Raw genomic sequence first — 23,839 nt, 5'->3', positions numbered from 1 at the left:
TGATAAGCATGCTAAGACAGCTTCCTTAAAGCCAAATATCAGCTTTTACATACAATGAAAATATGTCAGAGGAAAGCAGGCTCCAGAAATGTTTAGCTCACCACATCTAACTCTCCCTGTTGCAAGACTCCTGAAAACCATGTTCCTAGAGAGTTATTTGAAGATTCTTTTTGCCTTGACCAGCATCACGTATAGTCACAAATCACTGATGTCCTCATGGTCTGGCCCTAGCAACTCACTCCCTTCTTTCCTCCATAATGTATTTCACCTCTTGGTTTTCCTTCTGATCTTCAGTTTTCTGGCCTAGCACAGCAGCTGCCTTAGTTGATGTTTCTAAAGGCATGCCTTTGTGTAGTAAATGCACTTCTGTTTGCAAAGTGGTTGGGACCATGGTTTTGCTTTCCTGTCTGATCAAACCTAACTGGGGCTCTGCAGAGAAAAAAAGACTAAAATAACTTCCTTTTTTGTAACATCCTTTTTTTTGTGAAGTACTTGAAGGAGATGCATGTCATGGCTTTTCCCTATCATATAAAGGGTCTTACCTGTAATATGAAAAAAAAAAAAGGCAAGTTAAGCCAATCAGATGGCAACAATGGAATTGTTAATGCAAAGAGATACACATTCATCCCACAGTCCCGTAGCCCATCCTATTACAAAGCAGCCACTATGCGATGGGGAACGACTGGCCAGGTAGGGCCCACAGCCTTCCAACTGTTTATGTGGGCTACAGCCTGCTCTTCAACCATGCCTGAGAAGTCTGCTAGGAAAGACGACGTTGTGAACCGTTCTGATGAGCTAGACCTAGCCAGAAGTAGTGTCACCATTGAACCAGGCCACCCCTGGTTCAAGGAAGGAAGGCCAAAGCAGAACTGGTTCACTGTGAGAAGGCCACTGGGTGGACTGCACTGAAATGTGGAAACCGCTATTTCTAACCCACAGGCAGGGAAGGCATCTGCAGAGGGAGGAGACAAAAGGAAAAGGAGCAGAAGTTAGAAAACTTCATTTAACTCATCTCTGCAGTGGCAGTACCTGGCTTTTAGCAGCATGTGCAACTGGCAAAACTTTGCTTTAGGGATTGCTGCAGGCACTGACACAGAAACACAATCAAATCTGGCAGGAGTGAGGGAGGAGGGGGACACAACAGCAGAAAATAAGGGAGGGAGCAGAATATTAAGCTGGAGACCTTCAGGATAAAAATCATTCTTGTATTTAAAACATGAAAATAATGCTATTTTTATCCCCTACTTCCAAAATGAGCTAACACTGGCAGTTTTAATCATGGGCTTGGCTCTTCTCACTTGCACAGGGCATGGCAGTGAGCCGCCTGCCTCGAACATGCATGCCTAAGAACAGAGCTAGCTGTCTTCAGTGAAATTACTGCTGACTGACATTTGTGCAGGTGTGAGGAGACTCAAGCTCAACACTTACAATGAAATGTGAACATATTCTGAAAACAGGCAATAAAAATAACATTGTTGTGATGCTTCAGATAATGAGTTTTCACCTGCAGATTTTTAACTTGCTGCTGTCTTCCACATTTGCTGGCCACTGTTTAGCACTCCATGGTAGCCCATGGAAGGCGGAACAAATGAATACTGTCTCCAGGCAAAAGGGCTGAAAAAAGATCTAAATGATGGCTTCCCATAGGGCACTCAAAGGGATGTTTCATCTTCTCTTGACTTTAACTCGCAGCCTCCCTAACACAGCCAGTAAACAGCACACAGCATTGGAGAACTGTATGTGATATAACACGAAGATCAATTTATTCAGCTATGACTACAGGGTCTAGGTTTTTTTCTGCATAATGCATTACATTTGGAATTTACTGGAAGCTGTTGTTGGCGGTTAACTCCTTCTGTGACTTCAGACATACAGTGAGTATCTAGTACAGCAATGCTCATCTGAATCACGAGATTAGGAAAAACAGCCTCCCTGCTTTGTTGTAATAAGCATGATTCATGGTTCAGGACTGACATTAGCATAGCCAAATCTGACCTGTCCATTAAAAAGCATATCTTGCAACTTCACCTCCTTTGGTGTTCTATTTGCACAGTAAGAACTGCCACTACTTCATTTGAAACAGGGTTGAAAGAGCATAAACACTTCAGATTCATACAAATATTTTCCAACTTAGATGCTCTGAAAATAGACAGAAGTCATTCAGGTATTAAATAGTTCTTTCTGTGATATAGAAAGAAGAAAAGATTTTTCATGATTGAAGAGCTTGTGGGGCAAATCCCAAAACGTTTAAAACAATTTAGAACACTTCTGGCTCAGAAAAACACAAATGCACCTCTGCTCTCAACTACAGGTCCTCGCCAGAACAAAAGCATGCCACTGAATCTTCTAAGTAGGTTGAAAGCAGTTTCTGAACCTGTCCTACCTCTCTCTTCAGCTAGCTAAGAAGCCTGTTTATAGAAACATGCTTCTCCCCACTCCTGCCCCCTCAACAGTCACACCACCACCAACAACCTACTTGAAAATATAATCAGGTTTTTCATTCTTCATAATGGCTTTGGGGAAGGTGAATCACTTGTCTTGAAAAAGGCATATATTCCCTCCAAAAGCTTAGTTCATATTTCTTCCCTTTCTCTCTTTTACTACAGGAGACACAAGAAATGGTCACTTTAAAGTCATTCAACTCTATTTTTGAGGGCCTATTTATTAAACTTCCACTTTCCAACAGGGAAACTCAGAAGTCCACCCAGTACAGGCGTTTAGGATATTTTCCAGTGTTATTGCCAAGCTACCTCTATTAGCCATTAAATATTTTATAGAAACAGATCCTGGCCCTTCAGTTTGTTTGTAAGCCTACTGAATGTGCTCAGTGCCACATACAACCCAAAAAATCCATGAGACCACAAAAAAATGGATCATATTCTTACGGTATCAACATCGCTTACCTAAAGTCATCACTTCATTACTAGCAGTAATGAGTGTTCAGCTTGTGACAGCTGCTTAGTGAAGAGAAATCTTCACTGTCTTCTTTTTAGGAGCACCCTCACTGAGCAGGCTACAAGTGAGAGGAAGGCGGAGAACTTTTGAAGGGTATGTCATGGGGGCATCTTCTGCTCAGCTTTTGGCCGGTAGAACATATTAGGATCTTTGGTTGAGGTGAAGAGGCTAACCTTATGAGTGTTGAGACTAAGAAGCTCCCTGACATGCTGTATTGCCAAACCCTGTCTTCTTTCCCATGGCAAACTGAAGTTGTGGCACCTGTGATGACAGCACATGGCACAGTCCTTCTTCTCCCTCACACAGACGACTGCTTTGTCTGCTCACCACTGCGGTACTAGAGCAGGCAGCCCTCAGCTCCCACAGAACAATGCAGAACCAAAGCTGCACAGACATCAAAATAGTAACGTTTGCTCAGTCAGACACTCACGACTGACACTCCTACAGGGCTTTACTCATATTTAGCATGTGGCTTTGTCACGCTTAACTTTCCAAATAGCTTCAAGTAACAAAGTGCAGCCTGGTATCCTCACATCACCACATCAGCTTAACTGATCAAATTGAAAGGGTGGAGGTTTTACAGCTTTCTCTGTGGACCTTCAAATCATTTTGAAGTATGGTTGATTTACCTCAGTTCAGGTTATATTAGAAACAAATATAGCACACACACAAAGTTGCTGTGGTTTATTTGCTCAGTTACTTTTAAATCAACTATAAAATTCAAGAGGTATGAAATGTATACGTACAAAAATATTTTGTAGTGTTACCTGACTACCTGCAGCATTTTTGACAGGAACGTGGAAGGTTAGATAGGTGGCAGAAAATCATCTCCTTCAAATGCAAAATGCTTAAAGACTGACCTCTACACTGGCAGCATGCAGCAATTCAGACTGCAAAAAGCCAGATCTTTCCTAAAGGACCTCCTAAAACCACAGTTGACTCCTGCTGAAGTTAAACTCTTGCTACATATAAACTCTTGCTAAACGTATGCCCGATGGATTCTAGTGTATTCGAAAGAGCAGATTAAAGACAACTAAAATGCACAGGAAACTGTAAAAAAAAATATTTTTACAGCAGATGCTGTACCTTATGAAGGGTCAGCACAGACCAGCAGATGTTTATTAACACTGCTCATTTACTCAAGAGACTGGCAAGCTCTTGCAAACCCTCTCTGCTCTGAGAGAAGGCTGTCCAGGAAAGGTCATGACATATTTTAGTTTGGGGGGAGAGTTTTATTTTTATTTATTTTAAAGTAGAGAAAATTAAGCATAAACATTAAGACTGTGACAAATCACACAAAACAGGAAATTCAAAGTTATGTCTCACTCCCCCAGGCTTCCTTTGATACTACTAGGTTGCTTGGAATCAGAAGTATCACTCCTGTGCTTGCCATTTCATGCATTTATTTTTCATTTTGTTTTTAATAATATCCCCTTAAAATTACTAACACACTTTCTGGACAGTTTTTGGAAGGCATTAGGCCATCCCCATCTTTCCTGTGTATGCTGCATTTAACAATCAGAAGCACAGTCACCGCAGTTTGAGGCACACAATCCACAGCAGTTTCTGAGGGTCAGGGCCCTTCTGAAAGGCTCCTGCCACATGCAGCTTTCCAGAGTCCGCGTGGATCACTCCTTTGGGAATCCCACTTCACACTCACACACCATTTCTGACATCTTATTTTTAGCGCCATTCCTTTTTTTATGCGAGGAAATGCATATTTTGAGAACAACAATTGCCTGCCTCTTGGAAAAGTCCTCAGACCATTTTAAGAAAAGTGACTAATTTGTTTCTTAAGCATTGTGAACACAAAAGATCCTCTCTTTTCCTTTTCTCTCTGGTGAACCCATACCGAAAATATCTGCACAAACACTCTCAGTTTGCAAAAAACAGTAGTCCTGTTCACCTCCTCTGGTGAGGTGAAGCAGATTCGCTCCCATCCCTCACTGAATGTTCTTCCTCACAGAGGACCCAGGCTGGGGGGCTGATTTGCATTAATACTCACCTTACCAGGCCTCCCTCCCCCTCCAAAAGGCCAGTCTGAAACCAGAACAGTTCTTCAGTCTAGACAGCTATCTGATCTTGCAAACACAACAAAGAACTTGGTGTGTCGAGTGGGAACCCATGGCTAGGGCAATGGGAAACTGTGTATTTCAACAGGGGCACCCAGGCTGATCAGCCCTGATTGCACAGCCTCACGGGCAGGATTGCACCCGAGGACTCTGCATCCCAGGCTGGGGTCAGGCTGCCAAATTGCCTGGACCAAGAAGGAAATCAGGTTGGCTCCAGTCCAAGTGCAGCCTGCTTTCAAATGCCACCCGCCCTGAGTTGGGATGTCACAGCCCTTCCAGGTGGGGAAGCTTTTCTCTTCTGCCAGGCACTGTCACTGCTAGGGCAGGTGAGACTTGCCTAGGACTCAACTGCATTGGCTTTGGTGCTTGCTTCAGGGAGAACTCTAGAGATTGATGTTTATCCCCAGAAATATTTGCAGAGACACCTCAGGATAGGCCCCAACCACTATGGGGGATCCATAGTTCACGTCCACTATGATCATAGTTCAAATCTACCATGAAAGTAGGCAGGAGGTTATTTTGACTTTGAAGGGGTCGGTATAGAAAAAGCACTTATGGCGTCTCAAGTCAGTTAACAAGACTTATGTGAGACATTTGAAAAGACAGGTATTGCTCTGCAACTGGTTCATCAGCAGCATACAGACCTATCAACTGTCTCTTCCTCCCAGGACGCTGAAGGATTCAGAGCAGTCTTATTTTGAGGATACACTGTTTTTCAAGAGAAAGAGCTCTATAAATGGGAAGGGTAGCACTAATGAAGCATAGATATCCTCTGTCTGAAGTGAAATGTCTGATCTTGCTGCAGATCTGTAATGTGAACACACAAACAAAATTCAGCCAAATCACCACAACTCTGTTTTTTTTTCAGGGGAAAGTCTGATGAACATTTACCTGAAACTACCACTAGTCTGGGAGAACTGTCCGTAAACCCAGACAACAGTTTTGCCTGACTTTGAGCTTTTGCTCTGAAACTTTTGTTGAGCTTTAATTCCCATCTCGTGGTTTCAAAGAGCCTGATTCTGAGTGCACTTCCTTTTCTGTTAGCTGAAGATCCTGTGCACCAAGGAACAAGTAGCCTAGTCAAATGAAGCCAAACCTAAATAATGGACTTAGTATTTTCAAAAAGAAAAATCAAAAGCAGTCTCAAACTACAATGCTGTAATTGGAACAGGCTGCATCTGTTCAAATTTTGGTTAGAGAGTCACATTCACAAGTAGGAAATGCTTCGCAGTTATAAAGCACATGGGGCACAAGTGGCATAAGTAAGCCATTAAAACAGTTTAGATACATTGGCATGATTTGGAGTACATAAATTACAGTCCTGCTGTCCAGTGTTGTATTTCCATCATGTCAGAGGAATTCAGACCAGAGCTCCTAATCTTTTCCCATACAGGGCTCCATATCGAGCCCTGTAACCGGGTCTTCACAGCTGCACCTTTTGCATCAACTGCTGGAGCACGTTGAAGTCATGGGTTAGGGGCTGCTTTGTGCCTCTGACCAGGACCTGGATGTTCTTGAAGCATGATCTAAAGCAACCTAAACAGCTGGGAATGGAAGCCACCGAAAAAAAAGGTCTTCAGCCACAGCACGGCCACAGGCCAACTTAAACAAGCATGTGCTCAGCATGGAGACAATCTCTATCTCATACTATAGAAAATGGCATGTGTGTACACCTACTACTACTGAATCAGGCCAGAATTTCTATATTTTATAACACAACAATAAGTGTGGGGAGAAGCTGTGTACACACAAAGACTCACAGCTGCCCATTCAAAATAAGCATTTAAATGGATTAACCAGACAACTGTGCTTTCAAACCCACAATCTTTACACAGTTACATGATTCAGAGGGATTTATAAATATTTGTTTTTCCAGATAAAGGCAGGGTATTAGCAGGATTTTCTTTTTTTTTTTAAAAAAAAGTGCTTTCACTGCCACTATCCCTCCTTCCCAGCCATAAACAAACAAACAAATAAAACAAAAACAATGAAACAAAACAAAACCAAGGCTTTGCTGAAGGTGCAGAATTTGTAGTCACAGTTTAAGACTTGTGGACTTTGCTTTAAACTTAATATAAAATTACAATTTACTAATGTAGAGTGCAGACCACCTCATTTCCTTTAGCTTTTTGAAGACTTCTATAATTCAGAAATATTTGGGAAAGATAGAATTCAAGTTAAGGCACATCTCCCAACCATAGGATGCTCCTGCAATGGTCCTAGTTTACAATATCATCCATGCATTCTGATAAAACAGTATCCTGTGCAATTTCTTTCTCTAGACCCGAGCATAACCCATCCTTCCTGGTCTATTTGAAAAACAGTTTCCAAATAAGAAGTCTCACTTAAAAAATCCACATCCTTTGCACACACAGAGACTTCTCTGTCAGTCACTGATGGGCAAACATGTTTATGCAGAAGCTCTGTTCCGAGCTCCTTTTTGCTGTAAGGAGCCATTTTCCTCCAGGAAAATGTTTACGAACCATTCTGTCCTCACACAGCAAGATTTGAATGACAGATTCAGGAAAACAGTATGAAAAAGAAATTACTCTCTTTCATAATCCATCAGCTCAGCTAAAATTGTAAATCAGAGGAAAGTTAGACTCAAATGTAATCCCTTGGGAGTAGAATCACTTTGAATGGATTTGGGAAAAAACGCACACATCCTTCTCAAATTCAGTAGCTTGGATGGTTATATTTGTCTCTGTCAAGTTACACGCAAAGAATCAGAATAACACGATTTAATACCCTGGGGATATGTTCTCTTGATAGATGCATCTAACTTTCACAACCGTTAATGGGAATTATATACTGAGTATTGAGAAAAGAGTACATGCATAAAAATATGCACTTTTAATGACATCCAACCTTAGGAAAACTTTCTTTTGTTGACTGCTTTCGCAGAAATCCTACTGCTGTCACATGCTGTTACAGAGTTACCAGATTTCTTGGTAAAGAAGAATCTCTACCAGCAAAGCAGCATCTCCTTTATCTGCCGAGGGTAAATTTGCTAGCCTATCCCTCAGGTATTAGCTGTTCCTTTTAATGCAGTTGCAAATGACTCCCTCCAGTTACCTTTGGGACTGTGACTCAGCGGCTGGCAATACCATCCTGCTGAAATAAGGGAAAGAGTAAGTCAGCTCCTCCATTTCTGTTTGAGGCTGAAATTTTACTGGGCTTAAAGAAAAATAAAAACCATGGGTGAAGCCTACCCATTGTGAAATAGTAAGGTGTTTCACCCATAAATACATCCCTTGAAAGTTCACTGAGAGGTCCTTATCATTGCCATTATTTCTAAACCACAAGTGTGAGTAAATCATTATGCTTGTTGTAAAAATACTGAATTTTATAATAATCTCCTCTGTATGCGTGCATGGTCCAGCCCCTAAGCCCTCACATTTAAAAAAACAGCACTAGACACTCAAAAGTCTGCATGTAGGAATACAACAATTCCCACTACGTACAATACAATATTACCCACTGTTTGCAGCAGCCAGACCCCAGAAGGGTTGGCATTGTGATATATGGTAAGGACTTTCCTCCCTAAGACACAGCTCAGTAGGAAGGAACTTGCCAGTCTAAAATGTTTAGTCTACCTGCCTGAAGATGTGTGAGGGACTCCAGACTCTTCTTTGTTTATGATGAGCCAGAATAAAATTGTAAATAAACTCAGAATGGGAAGTGTACACATGGAGTTGTATTTCTAGGGTTTTCCCCTCCCAGCTGCTATTGATAGGGCCATCATTTCCAAAACCCCACTATGTCAGGTCCTCAGGATACAGACTATGTCATTCTCAAGAACACAATCTTTCAGCAGCACTCCAAGACAGCATACGTGCTTGCAAGTGGCCTTGTTTAGAAGAAACATTATAAAGAGGAAAGCAATTTCAATGTCTGCAAAACAATGACTTCTGTTGAAGGAATTGTTTCAGGGAGAAAGCTAGGAAGAGAGAAGACAAACACCAGACTAAGTGCATCAAGCAGCAGCTCAGAAGCAAATCTTCCATTGTCTCTTAATTTTCATCCAAATACCTCACAATTTCATCCAATTACCTCAAAATTTCTTCTAACAACTGACAACTACAAAAAGCAAAATACAGTGATACTTCATAAACTTTTAAATGGTGCAGTTCATTTCTGGCAACAGAAACAAACATTTCTCATTCTGCTACCACAAGACAGAAGATGTTTGCTGTCACATGTATGAGTTGAATTTAATAGGTCAGGATCTTCAGCAGATGCTAATCTATGACTTGTGTGCTGTTATGTCAAATTATACTAGCTGATGTTTAACAGTTTTGAGTCACTGAATGTTTCTGGATATTGGTCATAGCAGATAATCATCCTTTATCGGGAGGAAACTCACTCAACTACAGAAATCAGTAATAGTCTGCAGGATGTCTAAGAGTTCTTATGAAATGCCTTGATCATTTTAATCAAACACCAAGTGGATTAATAATTGTGTCATGAAAATACTATTTCAACAACTGCCATTGAGAAAGCTGTGCATAAGATAGCCATAGTAGCTGAACTGCTCAGCATCCCTTTAAACATCACAAGCAAGTTGTGGGCTTTGTTACGGTTTCTGGTGTAGCTGTTCAGTGACGTGGGCATCTCATTCTCTAAAGCTGTCGCTTTGGCATTTTTCACAAATACTACACTCATGCAGAACAAAATACTTTTTCCAAAGTGTTCTCACAAAACAGAACAATTCCAAGCTTTCCAAACAAAATAATATCTTAATTTATACCAGAGGGAAGTGCTCTGTAGGAATGGAGACATTTTTTGAATTCCTTGGATGCAAAATTTTATAACTCATGCATATTTGAAATATCCCTCCACTGGGTTCATTAGCCGAGTGCCTTAACTGTTTGTAACTTCTGGAGACACTAGTACTAATTCTGAAAAAGACATGAATGAAAACAGCCTGGTGGTTACCAGCTGTATCACAGATTTTTAGGTTATAGGACCTTTATGTCAGAAAGCGATGGGATGATTTTCCCAGTCCAGCCTTCTGTAAGTGAAATCATTCCACTCAGCTACTTTTGCATCAAGTCCTAGCTCCTCTGGACATATCTGTAGAAAGCAAAACCCTGCCTCAACATAGTGATTCACATTCGGAAGTCCATTACATCCCTTGACAGGGCTCTATTAATGTAACTATCCTCTTTGTTAAAAATGCACACCCCGCTTCTGGAATGATTTAGTTCACCTAGAGTTTCCATTTGTTGGAATGGGTGCTTGTTTACATTCATAATATCATCTCCCTGCAGAGTAAAAAAAATACCAAGCTAGCCCTGCTTAACACTTTATTTCCATCAGTAACTGATGTAACTACTCACAGTTTACCTTTCTGACAGAGCAAACTTAGGCTGCACCACCTTATATTTGCCTTGAGGCAAATGCTCCCAGTTCCCGGTGTTTATGGGTTTGTTATCTTACTAAGGCATGGCAAACTGCCTGCATATCTGACCAAATCTGTATCCAACCACAGAATAATAGACCTATGTACTATTCCTAATTCTTTTGTTGTTCTTATGTCCAAAACCACAAGTCTGTCATTTTCAAAAGCCGGGCAAGCATAACATTAAATTCACACCTAAAAATGCTAACAAGGCAATATGGTTCCCTGATCAAACAATACCACCTCCTTCCTAAGCCACTGTGGGCCTAAATACAATTGAGTAGAAATTACTACTCTCTGCAGAGTTATCTACACCTGCGTTTCAAAAACACAAATTGGAAATTTAAAACAAAATCCACCTTTTAAAGGAAAGGGTGATGACTGTATCGGTAGCATAACTACCCATGCTAAGCAACAGCTTGGAAAGGCAGGTGTCAGTGTTTTCTATTTCTAGGTGTGTGGTTATGATAGTGGTAAGCGTGCCTTGTCATTAACTTCCAAGGGTAAGCTACTTCAAATAATTAGTGGTTTGCTTCTAGCATTTGCTACCCACCTCCAACCATGAGAAGGCCAATATGTTTCTGACTTCAAACCACTAGTAGGTATGTGTTTGACAATCACACTACGTGTCACCAGAACACCAGCCAAGTCAGGGGAAGTGCAAATTGGCTGAAGCATGAATAATATATACGTAGACAACTGGGGGAAGAGTTAGGCCTTAAATAGTCAAACCAAACCTTGTGTCCTCGCCATTCCCTGGTAGCTGCTAACACAGTCTCCTAAGCAAAGAAAAATGGGGAGAGGGTGAAGAGCAAATTGGATCTTGTTGAAGTTGGCAGGGTATTTGAGGCTGACAAGGATTCCTGGATGCTCTGAGAGTTATCGACCAGAATTTCTGTTGAGAAAAACAGTGGTTATGACTCTCTTTGAACTTCCATTTCCCAATCACAATAGACTAGTGTTGAAACTACCTCTGTTCATTTCCCACAACTTCTATAATTGTCTATAGAAACCATAATTGACACATCAATGCATTTATTTTTTCACAGATGTTAAGCAGATCTAGTTCAAACTGGAAATTCTAATACAAATAACTGTACTGAAGTTTAACTGTTGCATAAGAAATACAATGGATGAAATCCTGGGAAGCTGGAGATCTGGGTTTTGGGTCTCCAGAGACTGAGAGAGACTGAGCCCTGGTTTCTCACTTCCTAGCTCACTGCTTTAACCAAAGGTCAAGATGCAAAAACTGTGTTCAGTTACAAATCACTGTCAAGTCTTGCATCCTCCTTCCACGTAAAAGAAGGAGCCTCTAAGTCACTCCAACACTGAATCACTTTTATATCTTCCCTTCTACACATTAAAAGCAACGGACATGTACGTATGGGAAGCTATAGGCTGCTTCTTGTTGCACTAACATTCACAGTACCAGCGTGGCTTCAGGGAGGAGTGGGAACAGCAAAGCCCTCAACCAGGCAGAAATTTCAAGGCAAAAGTGTAAAACATGAGAGGTAAGGAATGTGTGAGAAGGAGCTGAAGGAAAAAGAAGAACAACGATGAAGAAACCCTTTTTGTTTGTGCTCCCTTTTCCAGAGGAGTTCCCCAATCTTTTCCTGCTGAATGTCTTCCTATTTTTATCATCCACAGGCAAACAGGGAGCAGGTATGGCTTTAGTTACCACCAGACAATGTGGTATTGCTGTTTACACGCAAACTTGGGCTACGCCAGCTTTGTAAGCCTGATGGCCTGGCATTGTACACACCAGATGAGAATAGCACAAATGCAATAAAAGCATCAGATTCCCAGATTTTTGACTTAAGGCATTCCCTTGTGGTAAAGTTGGGCAAGGAAATGGAAGAACAGACTGAGGGAAAGGGGGTATTCAATAGCTGAGAAGCACGTATTTGCTGACCTAGTTATTTTGTGAAAGCTTCAATAAAGGGGCTTACGAAGTCATGACTATTACATGGTCCTCTCTGATCTTTTCATGGGGATGAGAAATGGTTGTTTCCAGTTTAGGAAAAAAAAAAGGTTCTGTATGTAAAGTCTCTCTTTGTTGTGCTATGAACTCCCTGGAGAGAATATCAGTCACCCTGCAGGGGCTGGAGTAATGAATGAATCCATCAGGGAACAGGCTTTCTTCTCCTCTGACATGCTTCGGGGGACCACACGCACACACATCAACCCTTTCTCTGCAGAGTGCTGCCTCTACAGCCCCGACCAGTCTCAGCCAGCATGGATCTTTCCTCTCAGAGGCCGTCACTGATGGAGTTTAGATACTCTCAAGCTGAGGAGTGGCACAACTGTGGACCTCCCGCTTTCTGGGCAAAGGCTCCAACCACTGTAGGAAAAGGAGGCAATGCAACCATGAAAATCAGTAATGGGAACTGTGGGGAGGTAAAAGGTACACAGCAGGGCAGCTGGCCAACTGCCACAGCACAGTCATTGCAGAACCATAGATCTCCGTGCATGCTGAAGACAAACGAGAAGGGTAATTGCTGCGTACTTGCAGGCAGAACCAGCCAAGGGAAATAAAGGACCAACAACCACCTGCATACGACAGCTCTTCTCTTGAGATCCTCACAGGTTCCTGATCATAGATTGACAAATTTGTACTGTTCAAAACCTCGTTAATTTCTTCCCATTAGTGAAGCACGCAAAGATTTATTTCTTCATTCCTGTACTCCTGCGAGTTTGTCAAGGAGAAGGGGACACGCTGGAGTTTCTACCCAGTCACGTTACAGGAAAGTTTAAGATAGCTGCAGAGCTAGAGGGGGCGGTGTCCTGAGAGCTGAAGGCGACCAGCTACCACGTGAACTCCAGAAGCAACTCAGTGCTGGTTAGAAGTTTAACTCCCCAGTGTGATTTTATTATCATTCCATCTTATCATTATTGCTAATATAATGAAAAAATACATTCTTAAAGGGGTATATTTTTATCCTAAGATAGGCTGCATTTTAAAGGTGAATAAAATGCAGCCTATGGAATCTCTTCCTCCGAATAACAGAGAAGTGCTGCTCTACATGATTTAGTAGCCTCACAGTGACTTGAAGAGGAATAAATGAACATGTAGCTACAGTCCTCCCTTTAGCAGTGGCCTGAAAATTGCACGGTGGATACTGACTATCTACTGAAAGAATATTTTAAGGGACTAGAGAGTTGAAGAAAAGAACCTTCGGAAAGGGAAAAAGTGTAATTATATCTATCGTATTTCCCCGAGCATTCATTTTAATAACAGAAGTTATTCACAAATGCTACTCTCCTGGAGCACATAGTAAGTACAGAAGACATGTTAGGTCCTGATGCAACTGTGACTTCAGATTTGCTCCAGCTACAGTTCCCAAAAAGCATAGGGAAGTTGATCAGGGCAGCCAGATTACACTAAACACAGGGCAGCAGTCAAAGAAAATGGTAAAAAATTTTGGCTCCCTTTGAGCTCTAAGAGTTTTTTACTGCATAAGTACTGTGTAAGTACTGTGGCCCATTGCTGTTCTGCAGCTTTATGTAGTGAGCTGTCAGTAGTATCTGATCTGCTAATTAGACCTCGAGGATCAGAACAGATTGGCATCTCAAGACTTACAAGAATCCTGGATAGCTGCTTCTGCTTCCTTCCCTGAAAATAACCAGAAGTCATCCATTAGTAATCGTCTGTGGTCTGTTTCAAAGTTCACTCTCTTGTACAGCAACATCAAAAATGTACTTACATTAGTTAGTGAGATGAAATCTACAAAATTACCACATTATCTTCCAAAAGCCCCAGGCACAACCTAGCCATGCCAACAGGTGATGTATACGGTGCACTTATTTCCATTCTGTGCTGCAGAATCCACAGCAGGATTAAAAACAGAGGGAGCTGGTTCACCTGCATCTTACATCTCAAACATCTAGACTCAGAAGAACTACAGACTAACTCCTGGAAAACCTAACTGAAGTTCCTTTTCTTTCTAAGTTAATAAAATGAGTACCAGCTCATTCATGAAGCTTTTGGATGAGACGTTAAAAAAATTAAAACACATCCACATTTTGAGGAGGAGTTTGCCCCTTAGTCCTTATTTTCTACTCTCCACTTTGCTTCCTTACTAATTACACCAGCATTAGCAGCTTATCAGTGATGAGAAGCTTTGATTTTCATACAGCTTGGGGAATGTACGTGACTGCTTTTGCATTAAAAGCCTGGTCTTGATGAAAAATCATCCCTCTTGTACATTTCTCTTTTTTGGGACCACCTATCCCCAATCAATTAATCTCCATCCTCACAAACTCTCCTCCCATCATTCTTCCTGGGCAAAAATCCTTAATGATGTATTACAAGAAGTTTGGAAACACTTCCTTTCCCTTGACTGCCCGAAACCTCTCCTTCCTAAAGTTTTCTACAAAATGCTGCAGTCAAATGACTCTTTTGCTCCAAGAAAGAGAACCAGATCGCTCTGGCTCCTGTAAGATTGATATCACAAAAGCCCCCCCGAGGGAATTACAGCCTCATAACATACAGTTGCCTATTATTTATTCCGTGGCCAGATTCTCAGCTGGTATAAATCAGAGCAGGTTCCTTGCCTTCAACAGAGGAAAGCTGATTTATGCCAGCTGACAGTCTGGCCCTGCATGCGTTCCACTTGCACAATGCTAGGTTTTAAAAGAGGCCCATTAAAGTGCCCCAGGCATGTAAGAACCACACTTGGGTCTTTAGTTGGAAAATGTTGCTCTGAGGAGTAACACTCTGAAGCCTTCCCAGTGCTCTCTGAGTATGTACTGTTCAAATTCACTTGCTTTCCTAACAGAAGGAAGTCTCTGTGCCCTGACAGAACCACCACAACCTTGCGAACACAAGATGGATTTTATAATGTCTCAGCACAGACCGGGTTTTTAACTGAGTTTAAACGCTGAATTAAATGAAGCCCACAGGTACACCAATGCAATGTTTTGGAGGAACTGATCAAATGCACAGAGGGCAGAAGCTATCTTTCAAAAGTCGCATTACTGGTGACTACAAAAAGACAGAAAGAATGTGGGGTGACTTTCAAATCACTGGCTGAGCTTCAAGCTTTAGCTGCTTCAGAAGTCTTTCTTTTTTTCCCCCTTAAAAACTCAGAAATCTACTAAAGAAGGGCAACTGAGCTCTTTTGCGGATTTGGGCCAAAGTCCCTGGGTACAAATAGAATGTCTGTAGGAAACAGAAGATGGCTTTCTCATGCCTCTGGCTCCAAATTATCTTTTCACAAGCACAATGTTAACCCTAGCATGTCATGGCAGCGATAGATCTGCTGGGCTCTAAGGTGAAGGATGCCTGGGCTGTGAGGAAGCAGACTCCTCTATCCATTATTGAAATCTATTAATTTCAGGGAAATTTTTGCTAAAATACTACTCTGGGTGAGTGGGGAAGCGGAATCAGACTATCAGGACTGTTATAAATAAAAATTGTGGTTCCTCTGCAGGACACAAATTTCTGAATACAGTGTTAGTTATTATGATATAAAATAAAGAGTAGAAGACACCATTCATTCTGTGCAATGCCATTCCCACCAAACAAGGAGACAACAAAAATACGACCACAAATCAACCTAAATAACGCCGGCAGAAAATTATTTTTCCTGTCCCACAAAACGCCGTAACATTTCATACATTTTCATATTCACAACCAGAGTGAAACAAAAATAATTTGAAGTAGTGCGGGGGTGTTTGCTCATGCATGCAAGATGAGGGGAACTGACAACCATCCAATATCCTGGAGACAGTGGACAGGGGGAGCTCCAGATTCAGATGTTGTCTGAGTCAGGGCAGGCACTTGATCCTGCTTTTCTTCCATCCTTGACCAGTGATTATTCTAATTATTGATTAATGATTTCTCTTTCTGTCACTTCCGTATCAGAAATTCCACCCTGAACTAGGAAAAAAAAAACTATTTCCTGATGAAAGTTTAATGGAAACTGGTACATTTCCACAAATTGTTTCAGTTTTGACAAATCAGCATTTTCCCATGAAAAACAGTGTCAAAAGCTCTCAACCAGCTCTAATTCTAACCAGATTAACTCAGGGAAGAATGCCAGCAGGAAGTTCCTGCTAAATACCAGTTGTTTGAGCAAAGGAAAACTACTCCTTCCCCCCGACGATCTTCCCAGAGGTGAAAAGGCTTTAAAACCCATATGAAAAAAAAAAAAAAAAAAAAAAAAAAAAAGGTCTGGCAGTTCCATCTGTAACAACTACAATGGCATTCAGAGCAAGAGGAAAAAAAAAAAAGAAATGGCATAAGTGGCATATTGAAAAAAATGAACAAACACTGACAAATCAGCATTTGGTATTTCTCCTACCACTATAATGTTATTGTTTCTTTAAATTTGAAACAGTTGCTGAGCTTTGCAGCAAGGCAAATGAATGGACATCAGTCCCTGAATCCATATGGACTGCAGGGGCAAATCCCTTGACACATGTTCAAATGTAAATCCTGTTTAAATACCTGGAAGTTAATGGACACAAGTGATGGCATGTTGTCACCAACAGAAATAGAATTCAGCGAGTCCTGGTGAGATGAGTTAGTATTAAATACTAATATGGATAACTTTTCATGGCTTGATGGTGTTTGAAGTGGCTTGTTCTCTCAGTGTATCTTAACCTAAACATCTGTATATTAAACTAAACCTGTGGGCTTTCAGGTTGTATTCAACCAATGTCAGTCCTGCCAGTCTGTCTTTATGCCAGAATGAAGCTGTACTATGAAAAAATAACAACCGAAGGCTGAGAGCACATCTTGTAAATACATAGTACCAACTCACAGCTTAAAACAGCAATTGCTGTATATCCCTTCTTACTCAACATAGTAAGAAGCTTCTGCACTGTTTCTTAGTATGACTCCTATCACGTCCACCTGGCAGCAAAGTTAAACTTCCAAAGGGATCCTAACTGCTCTGCCAAAAACAAGGCGTATTTTTTTCTGATTTATTTTGGTCTATTTTAATCTTCTAGTTCATAAAAAAGCACGAGTATTTTGCCCCCACTTTTTATTTTATTCTTGATAATACGTGTTTAAAAACCTGTTCCCATTATTCTCTAGAAAAACACAGAACAAATACACAAACAAAAACAAAACAACACCCACAAACAACTCCTCTAACCCCAACTAAATTTAAGGCTAAAGACCTATTAAGTAAAACAAAATCTCAGCTTTAAACCTCTTAGACTAGGTCTCAACCAAATTTCTTTTTCATGACAGGACTGGTTCTCTACTCCTCTGTGCTGGAGATCTCTTGTGCTCTACAACATCTGCACAGAACTAGTTTATATCTTAGTCCATTTTACTGAGTTCACAATGCTCTGGTGGTACAAGCCAATTTATGTCCACAGGACGTGCCTACCTGGTAATCTCCCCTGAGTCAAAGAGCTCCTGGTGTGGCAAAGACGCCATTGCACCACTGCTCCCACCTGCCTTGGAGCACCCCTTGGTTGCTCTGCTCACCAGACATCAGAGGAGATGTGGACACCTCCATCCTGCTGAGCTCAGGACCACAGAGCCACAAAGGTGGCTGGAAGCCCTGACTGTCACTGTGCCAGCACCACTGACCTGCAGACATGCCAACCAGTGTGGAGACTGCACGGATCACTCTCAGGTCAAAATCTGTCATTGTGCTAGCGATAACATTTCAATCTAGCTGACAGAAATGCATTTGGTTATGCAAAATCCAAGACATTAATAAATTGACCCCAAATAGCTGGTTGTGCTCATTCTTGCTACCTTTAAGTAAGGCACATTATCTTCTGAGGTCAGAGCGGAAGTGATACAAAGTGAACATGGCACAGACAAAAAACTCCCTATGCCATGAATGCAAAAATATCATCTTAAAAATATCTCGCAGAGGAAATATAATCATGGGAAACCCCAACAATTGGTGCTACAGTGACAGCTTACTCTCCCCCCTGCCAAAGTGGAACTCTTTTCTAAAAGACTAGTTCTGAGAAGGGACAAAAAAAGAGAAAAAAATTATTTTTTTGCCTTAGTCAGTCTGACACCATCTTTGCTCCTGAGTTCAGAATAAGCTTTGTCACAATGACAACTTTTATCAGCCATCATTATAGCACACTGCACCTTTGAAACTATAACAACTCATCCCAGAAAGGAGTATTTGATTTTGAAGCGATGCTGTTTGGCTAAATGTAGGTCATATAATAGTTTTACAAAATATAAGCAAAAAATACGAATATGAAAAAGTGATATATTCCATTGCCCTTTTTTTGGAAATTGCTTTTGAAACAGTTTTAGGAAACTCATGTGCTATAGCCTACGTAACTTCACTGACACTAATGGAACTACATTCATTTGCAGCAGCTTAAGATCTGGCTCATCATTTTTTGATAGAAACCATTCCCATACGGAATTCACCATCTGAATATTATATTAGTATGTTAATGCAGAAGAGCTCAGAACAGCAATTAAATAAAAGTGATTTTCACAGTCTCAGGTATAAAGTTCTCAGAATTCAAGGATACCCCATAAATAGAAAAATCGCAATAATATCTCTGTTCTGTTCCAACTTTCCTCCTGAAATAACTGGAAATTTGCCAGAGCTTTAGTGGGGGACAGGAATGCATTTTAGATTTGATCGTGTTACAAACATGTTCCACCATGTTATGAATATGTTTGTTCCCATACTTCCCTCTTGCAACTATCTGAAGCTTTTCGTTTGATTTTTCTACTATTAAATCAACTATCACATGGCTTTTAAAAGATAAGGAGACAATAATGCAAGTGAGAGCTTGAATGAATGGAGAAATTAGGTTCCAGATATGCAGAAATAAACAACTATTACACAGATTATTCCAAAGCACAAATTTCTGTTTTTAATACCCAAAATGCAAATTACAAATTTGTATTCACTTGGACACAGCAGCATCACTTTCTTGTGTAGCCAACTGCTGGTTTGCACTGCCATTTATTGGTTAAACACATAATGTAGTATCCACAACCACACACAAAAAAAACACACATTGTCCCCTTAGTTTATGGAAAAAACTTTAATTGCTTGTGTCTGGCACAGGAGATTAAGGCATCTGTTTCAAAGCAGATAGTGGCTATTGGACCTGTTTGTGAATTTGTAGTTTTCTCCAGATTCTTTATGGGAATGTGCCGTCCTTGTCTAATAATCTGCTGTGAACAGAGTTCAGAAGAAATTTTAGCTAGGGCTCTATCAACCTCCTCACCAACAAGCATCAGGTGGTTAGCAGGCACACCTGGGAAGTGACTGGTATCTCTCCTGCCTCATCCTCTCCGACCTGTTGAACTATTGATTGCTATAGTAGTCAGTCAGATTACTATAGTAAGTCAGTAGCTTTTTTTCCCCCCATTTTTTTTCCCCAAAATATTTGGCAGCTCTAGTTTTCATTTTGGTGCCAAATAACAACCAATATCCAAACCCCAAACTTTCTGCCCCCAATGGAACTGTTGTTTTCTGAGCAACTTTACCTGCTATGCACACAATAAAACACTACAGTAATTATTAAAACATTTTTCAACAAGTTTTGAAGCTACAAATTACCTGACAACAGGTGAACACAGTTTTGGTTATTACAGACTGTAGATAAAGGTCTATCCAGGCTGAGTGAAAAAAGCGTAATAATAAATGACATGAGTAACAAAAGTGGAGCTTTCTCATTTAAAGATGTGTGTAATAGGAATAAAAAACAAATCTGGGGCTGGGTTCAACATCAGAGCCCTCACTAGTTAAGTATGATTTATGTCGATCAGCAGTATCAATACGCAGCAAAATCAGTAGGAAGCCGCACACCTCAAGTTTAAACCAATAACATGATTGAGCTCTGGGACACCACCGCGCCTTATTCTTGAATTGTTTTTTATTCATCTGACCTAAGCTCACATGAGTAACTCTGCAGGTATGCGAAACCTGTTGACTTTGACAGGATTATTAATAAAGCATGGAGTTATTCACGCTGTACGTAGCTGTTGGCAGTGAGCACGCAGGAACTCTCTCCTTCACATCCTTATGTTTTAGTAACAGTTCTGGGGTTGTTACTGACCACGAGCGGACGACTGGGGACAATCGGAGGGCACAGAGCAAAGCTTGCAGGAGCTCAGGTGTGCCCGCATCTGACCTGAGGGCTAAAACCAGGCACCGGCCATCACAGGACACCTCAGAAACACACTTAATACTTCAAAACTGCTGCAAAACCAACACCTGGAGCACTCCGAGGTTCTTTTTTTAGGTGCACCAGTCGTGCAGCACAGTGATTTAGGGCCTAGCCCTGCGGTTACCGGTGCTACCTCGCACGGCACCGGCAGGACGGGGACCAAAAAGAAGCTCCTCGGGGCAGGGACCTCGCTCTCGCAGCAGCCACCGAGGCTCCAAACCTCCCCGCGAGCAACCCCGCAAGCCACAGCCTGCAGAGCCTCCCTCTGAGGATGTCCTCGCAGAAAAGTGCCCGGGGGGCCCCGGTGCGGCCCGGCCCCAGGTGCCGCCGCCGCAGGGCCAGCCGCCGGCTCCCCGGCTGCCCTCCCCGGGCTCCCCCGGCCGGCCACGACCGTGCCTCGTTCCCTGCCAAATTCTCCCTTTTCTCCCCATTTTTCCCCTCTGCGGGCGGACCCCGGGCTTTGCCGCGGACCCCCCGGTCCTTTCTCCCGAGCGTTAACTTTTTCCAGCAGGGCACCAAACGACCGCGCTGCCCCCTCCCGCGGCGTTTCCAGCTTCCAAACTTTCTTAGCAACCGAGCCCTCCTCCTCCTCCTCCTCCTCCTCCTCCTCTCCCTCCTCCTCCTCCCGAGACACTGTCAAGCGGGACTTACCCCGAAGCGCGGCGGGGAGCGAGCTGCCCACGAGCACCCACAGGGCCAGCGCCCGCAGGCTGCTCGGCAGGCGCGGAGTCATCGCGGCTCGGCTCGGCTCGGCTCGGCTCGGCCGGGAGGGACGGAGAGGAGGGACGGAGGCTGGGAGGGAGGCCGGGAGGGAGGGAAGGAGGGAGGGAGGCCGCGGCTGGCAGGGCGGTGGGGGAGCGGGCTGCGCGCTTCGCCGCTCGGGACTGCGGGTGACTCACTGCAAACTTCGGTGCTGCAGGGGAAACAGGAAATCTTAAACTTCGCAAACAGCTGGGCAGGACTTTCTTACTCTTACAGTAGTTCCTTCTCCCCCCCCCCTTCGCATTCACTCCCCTCCCCTGCGCTCGCTCTTTTTCTTTTTTTTTTTTTTTTTTTTAACCCTCACCCAGCTTGGTGTCAATCATCTGCCAGAGGCCAGCCCCCCGCAGGTCCGGCTCTCCCACCAACAGCCCCGACGTGCAGCCCGGCACCCCTCGTCCGCCTCCCCGCCGAGCGGGGACCGGGCAAAGCCCCCAGAGAGGGGCTCAAGGGCGAGCCTGACCCGTCCCTCCTCCTCCTCCTCTTCCTCCTCCCGGGGGCTGGCAGGGGCCCGGCACTCCTGCCGTCCGGGGCACTGGGCTCCCCGGAGCTGCTCCTTGCATCCCCATCCCCGTGCCCAGCGATGCTGCATCCCCTCTCCCCTCCGGGTGCAGAGATGGAAAAGCCCCGGCTGAATTAAAGCAGGGGGCAGGGGAGGTTGAAGTCGGGGTAATAACAGGAAATGTTCGCACAGACTTGCTAGGCAAGTCAGCTTGCAGATGTTGAAGAAGACTGTGACAACTTGTCACCTACCTCTTTTTTTTTTTATTATTTTTTTTTTTCATTTTGCTCCCCAAAGGCCTGGACACACACCACTTGCTCCAAAAAGCTGCACGTGTGACACACATGAAGTTCATCACCATTCCTCACTCCATCGCCATTTAGTTTTGTCACAGATTTCTCCAGAAGGAGGAAATTGCATGAGGGATTCAGTGAGTGAGAACACACCAGTGATGCCAGCTTTGCATGGCAAGGCAGAGACTGGGAGAACCATTAGACCCTTAGCAGGTTTAGGCTTAATTAAGCCTGAGCCTTCTGCCAATATAAATCCAGCCATTGCATAGGTCTTGAGACCCACTTTTGGTCCACAAAGTCATCTTCTCTGAATTAAATGGCTGGGCATTGAATAAAAGGTAAACTGATGCCCATGGAGATAAGTTGAGAGTGCCTGTTCAAATGTGGTTGATTCATTTCTGTCTCAATTACAGTGCTAGTTAGAGGTACAGTTTGGGGTATTTCAGAAAAAGGACTAAGCCCTCTGGGGAAATATACGTAATCATGTGCTGAATGTCCCAGATTAACTCTGTATGAATTTGGAAATGTTTGCATAATGCATTTAATTGGCCTATAACAGACATAAAAAATCACATTGTGATTTTATGTAAATTTAGTTTTTAAAACTCCCTAAATGCATATTTTCACAGTGCAGACCCAGTTTATGGTGCAAATTCTCATAAACCAAGAGCATTTTCCTCTTCCTCAACCCCCTTTAAGTACAGTTAAGATTCACTCAAATACAGTCGCCACCTTCCAAAGGTCAGGAAAAAGTTGGATTCAGGCTGAGGACAGACCGGCATGTTATCAAGTCCTGTACATCAACCCTATGCTAGAAGATGGCTGTGTTTTCAGCAATCCACTTGAATTAAAACATTTCTGAATGCCCAGCAGTATATACTGGATAACTGTATACCTTTCCCTTTCCTTGTGGCTGTCAAGCTGCAGGCCTCAAAGCGTTGCTGTTTGCTTAGAAAGTTGGCTATGTATAGTGACTGGGCTCTCCTGTTAGTTTTTGGTGACTAACTTCCAATATGGAAAGAAGCTAAAAAGCCATTAAATACAGATTTAGTGTTACTGTTCAAACCTGTCACAATCCAGGTGTGACCTGGTGAGCTGGCCTCTGCCTCACGTGCATCTCTCTCCTTCACAAAAGTGCCGTGGCTCCTGTCCCACATCTTCTGACCAGTGTCTCTCGTCCGGGGTCTGGGAGCAGGAAAGGGGCTTGCAGGAGCTGGAGGCCCTGGGGAGGCCTACGGTCCCCAGTGGTCTCACACCCCTGACTGCAGCCTGGCAGCACGGCCCTTCTCTCTCTCGCAGGAGAGCTGTTATTCAGTAAGGAAGAGGTCTGCTACAGGCGGACTTCAGAAGTCTGATTCTTCCACTTGAGCATTGCTTTTATTTCCAGACATGCCATGCAGAGATGAGGTGCTACAGTCTCTCTTTGGGTGTTCAGATAGCTCATGAGAGTGGTAGGTGCTACAGGAAAGGTTTTGGGTGGAAGGATATATCTTGCCTTGATATTCACAGTGGAAGAATAACTGTCACAGAAGTCCACACTCAAGTTGAAGTAAATCCCCATTTTGTTCAGAGATTTGTCCCAGGCTGGCCTATTAACAAAACCTTGTCCTGCCTTTATGAATAGTATAAGCTTCCCTGTTAGGGCCCAAATGCAACCTAATCAGCATTTCCTGGACAACCGAAATATATAAAACAAGACTAAGCTGGTCATTTATTTCCATTT

The 23,839-nt window shown here is 42.8% G+C and overlaps 1 protein-coding gene across 3 annotated transcripts in view; it reads right to left on the bottom strand.

The window, feature by feature from the left end:
• The window catches only part of TGFBR2 (transforming growth factor beta receptor 2), a 59,005-nt gene extending 37,245 nt beyond the window's left edge, over nt 1-21,760 (bottom strand). Inside the window, exons 1-3 of one of the 3 annotated variants that reach the window (XM_048076055.2) lie at nt 21,629-21,760; nt 21,214-21,475; nt 14,012-14,044 (exon numbers count right to left, since the gene is read on the bottom strand). In XM_048076055.2, coding sequence (XP_047932012.2) covers nt 14,012-14,044; nt 21,214-21,295 — 115 coding nt within the window. In that variant the 5' untranslated portion in view covers nt 21,296-21,475; nt 21,629-21,760. Of the gene's footprint in view, nt 1-11,168; nt 13,941-14,011; nt 14,045-21,213; nt 21,554-21,628 lie in introns of those variants that run through there. The other 2 variants (XM_048076054.2, XM_013192724.3) reach the window with 2 other exon arrangements.
• Nucleotides 21,761-23,839: the final 2,079 nt, after the last annotated feature.

This window comes from Anser cygnoides, chromosome 2 (assembly GCF_040182565.1).
Source record: "Anser cygnoides isolate HZ-2024a breed goose chromosome 2, Taihu_goose_T2T_genome, whole genome shotgun sequence".
Classification (NCBI taxonomy): domain Eukaryota; kingdom Metazoa; phylum Chordata; class Aves; order Anseriformes; family Anatidae; genus Anser; species Anser cygnoides.
Note: the sequence above shows the minus strand (reverse complement) of the source record. Positions and strands in the feature narration are given on the sequence as shown.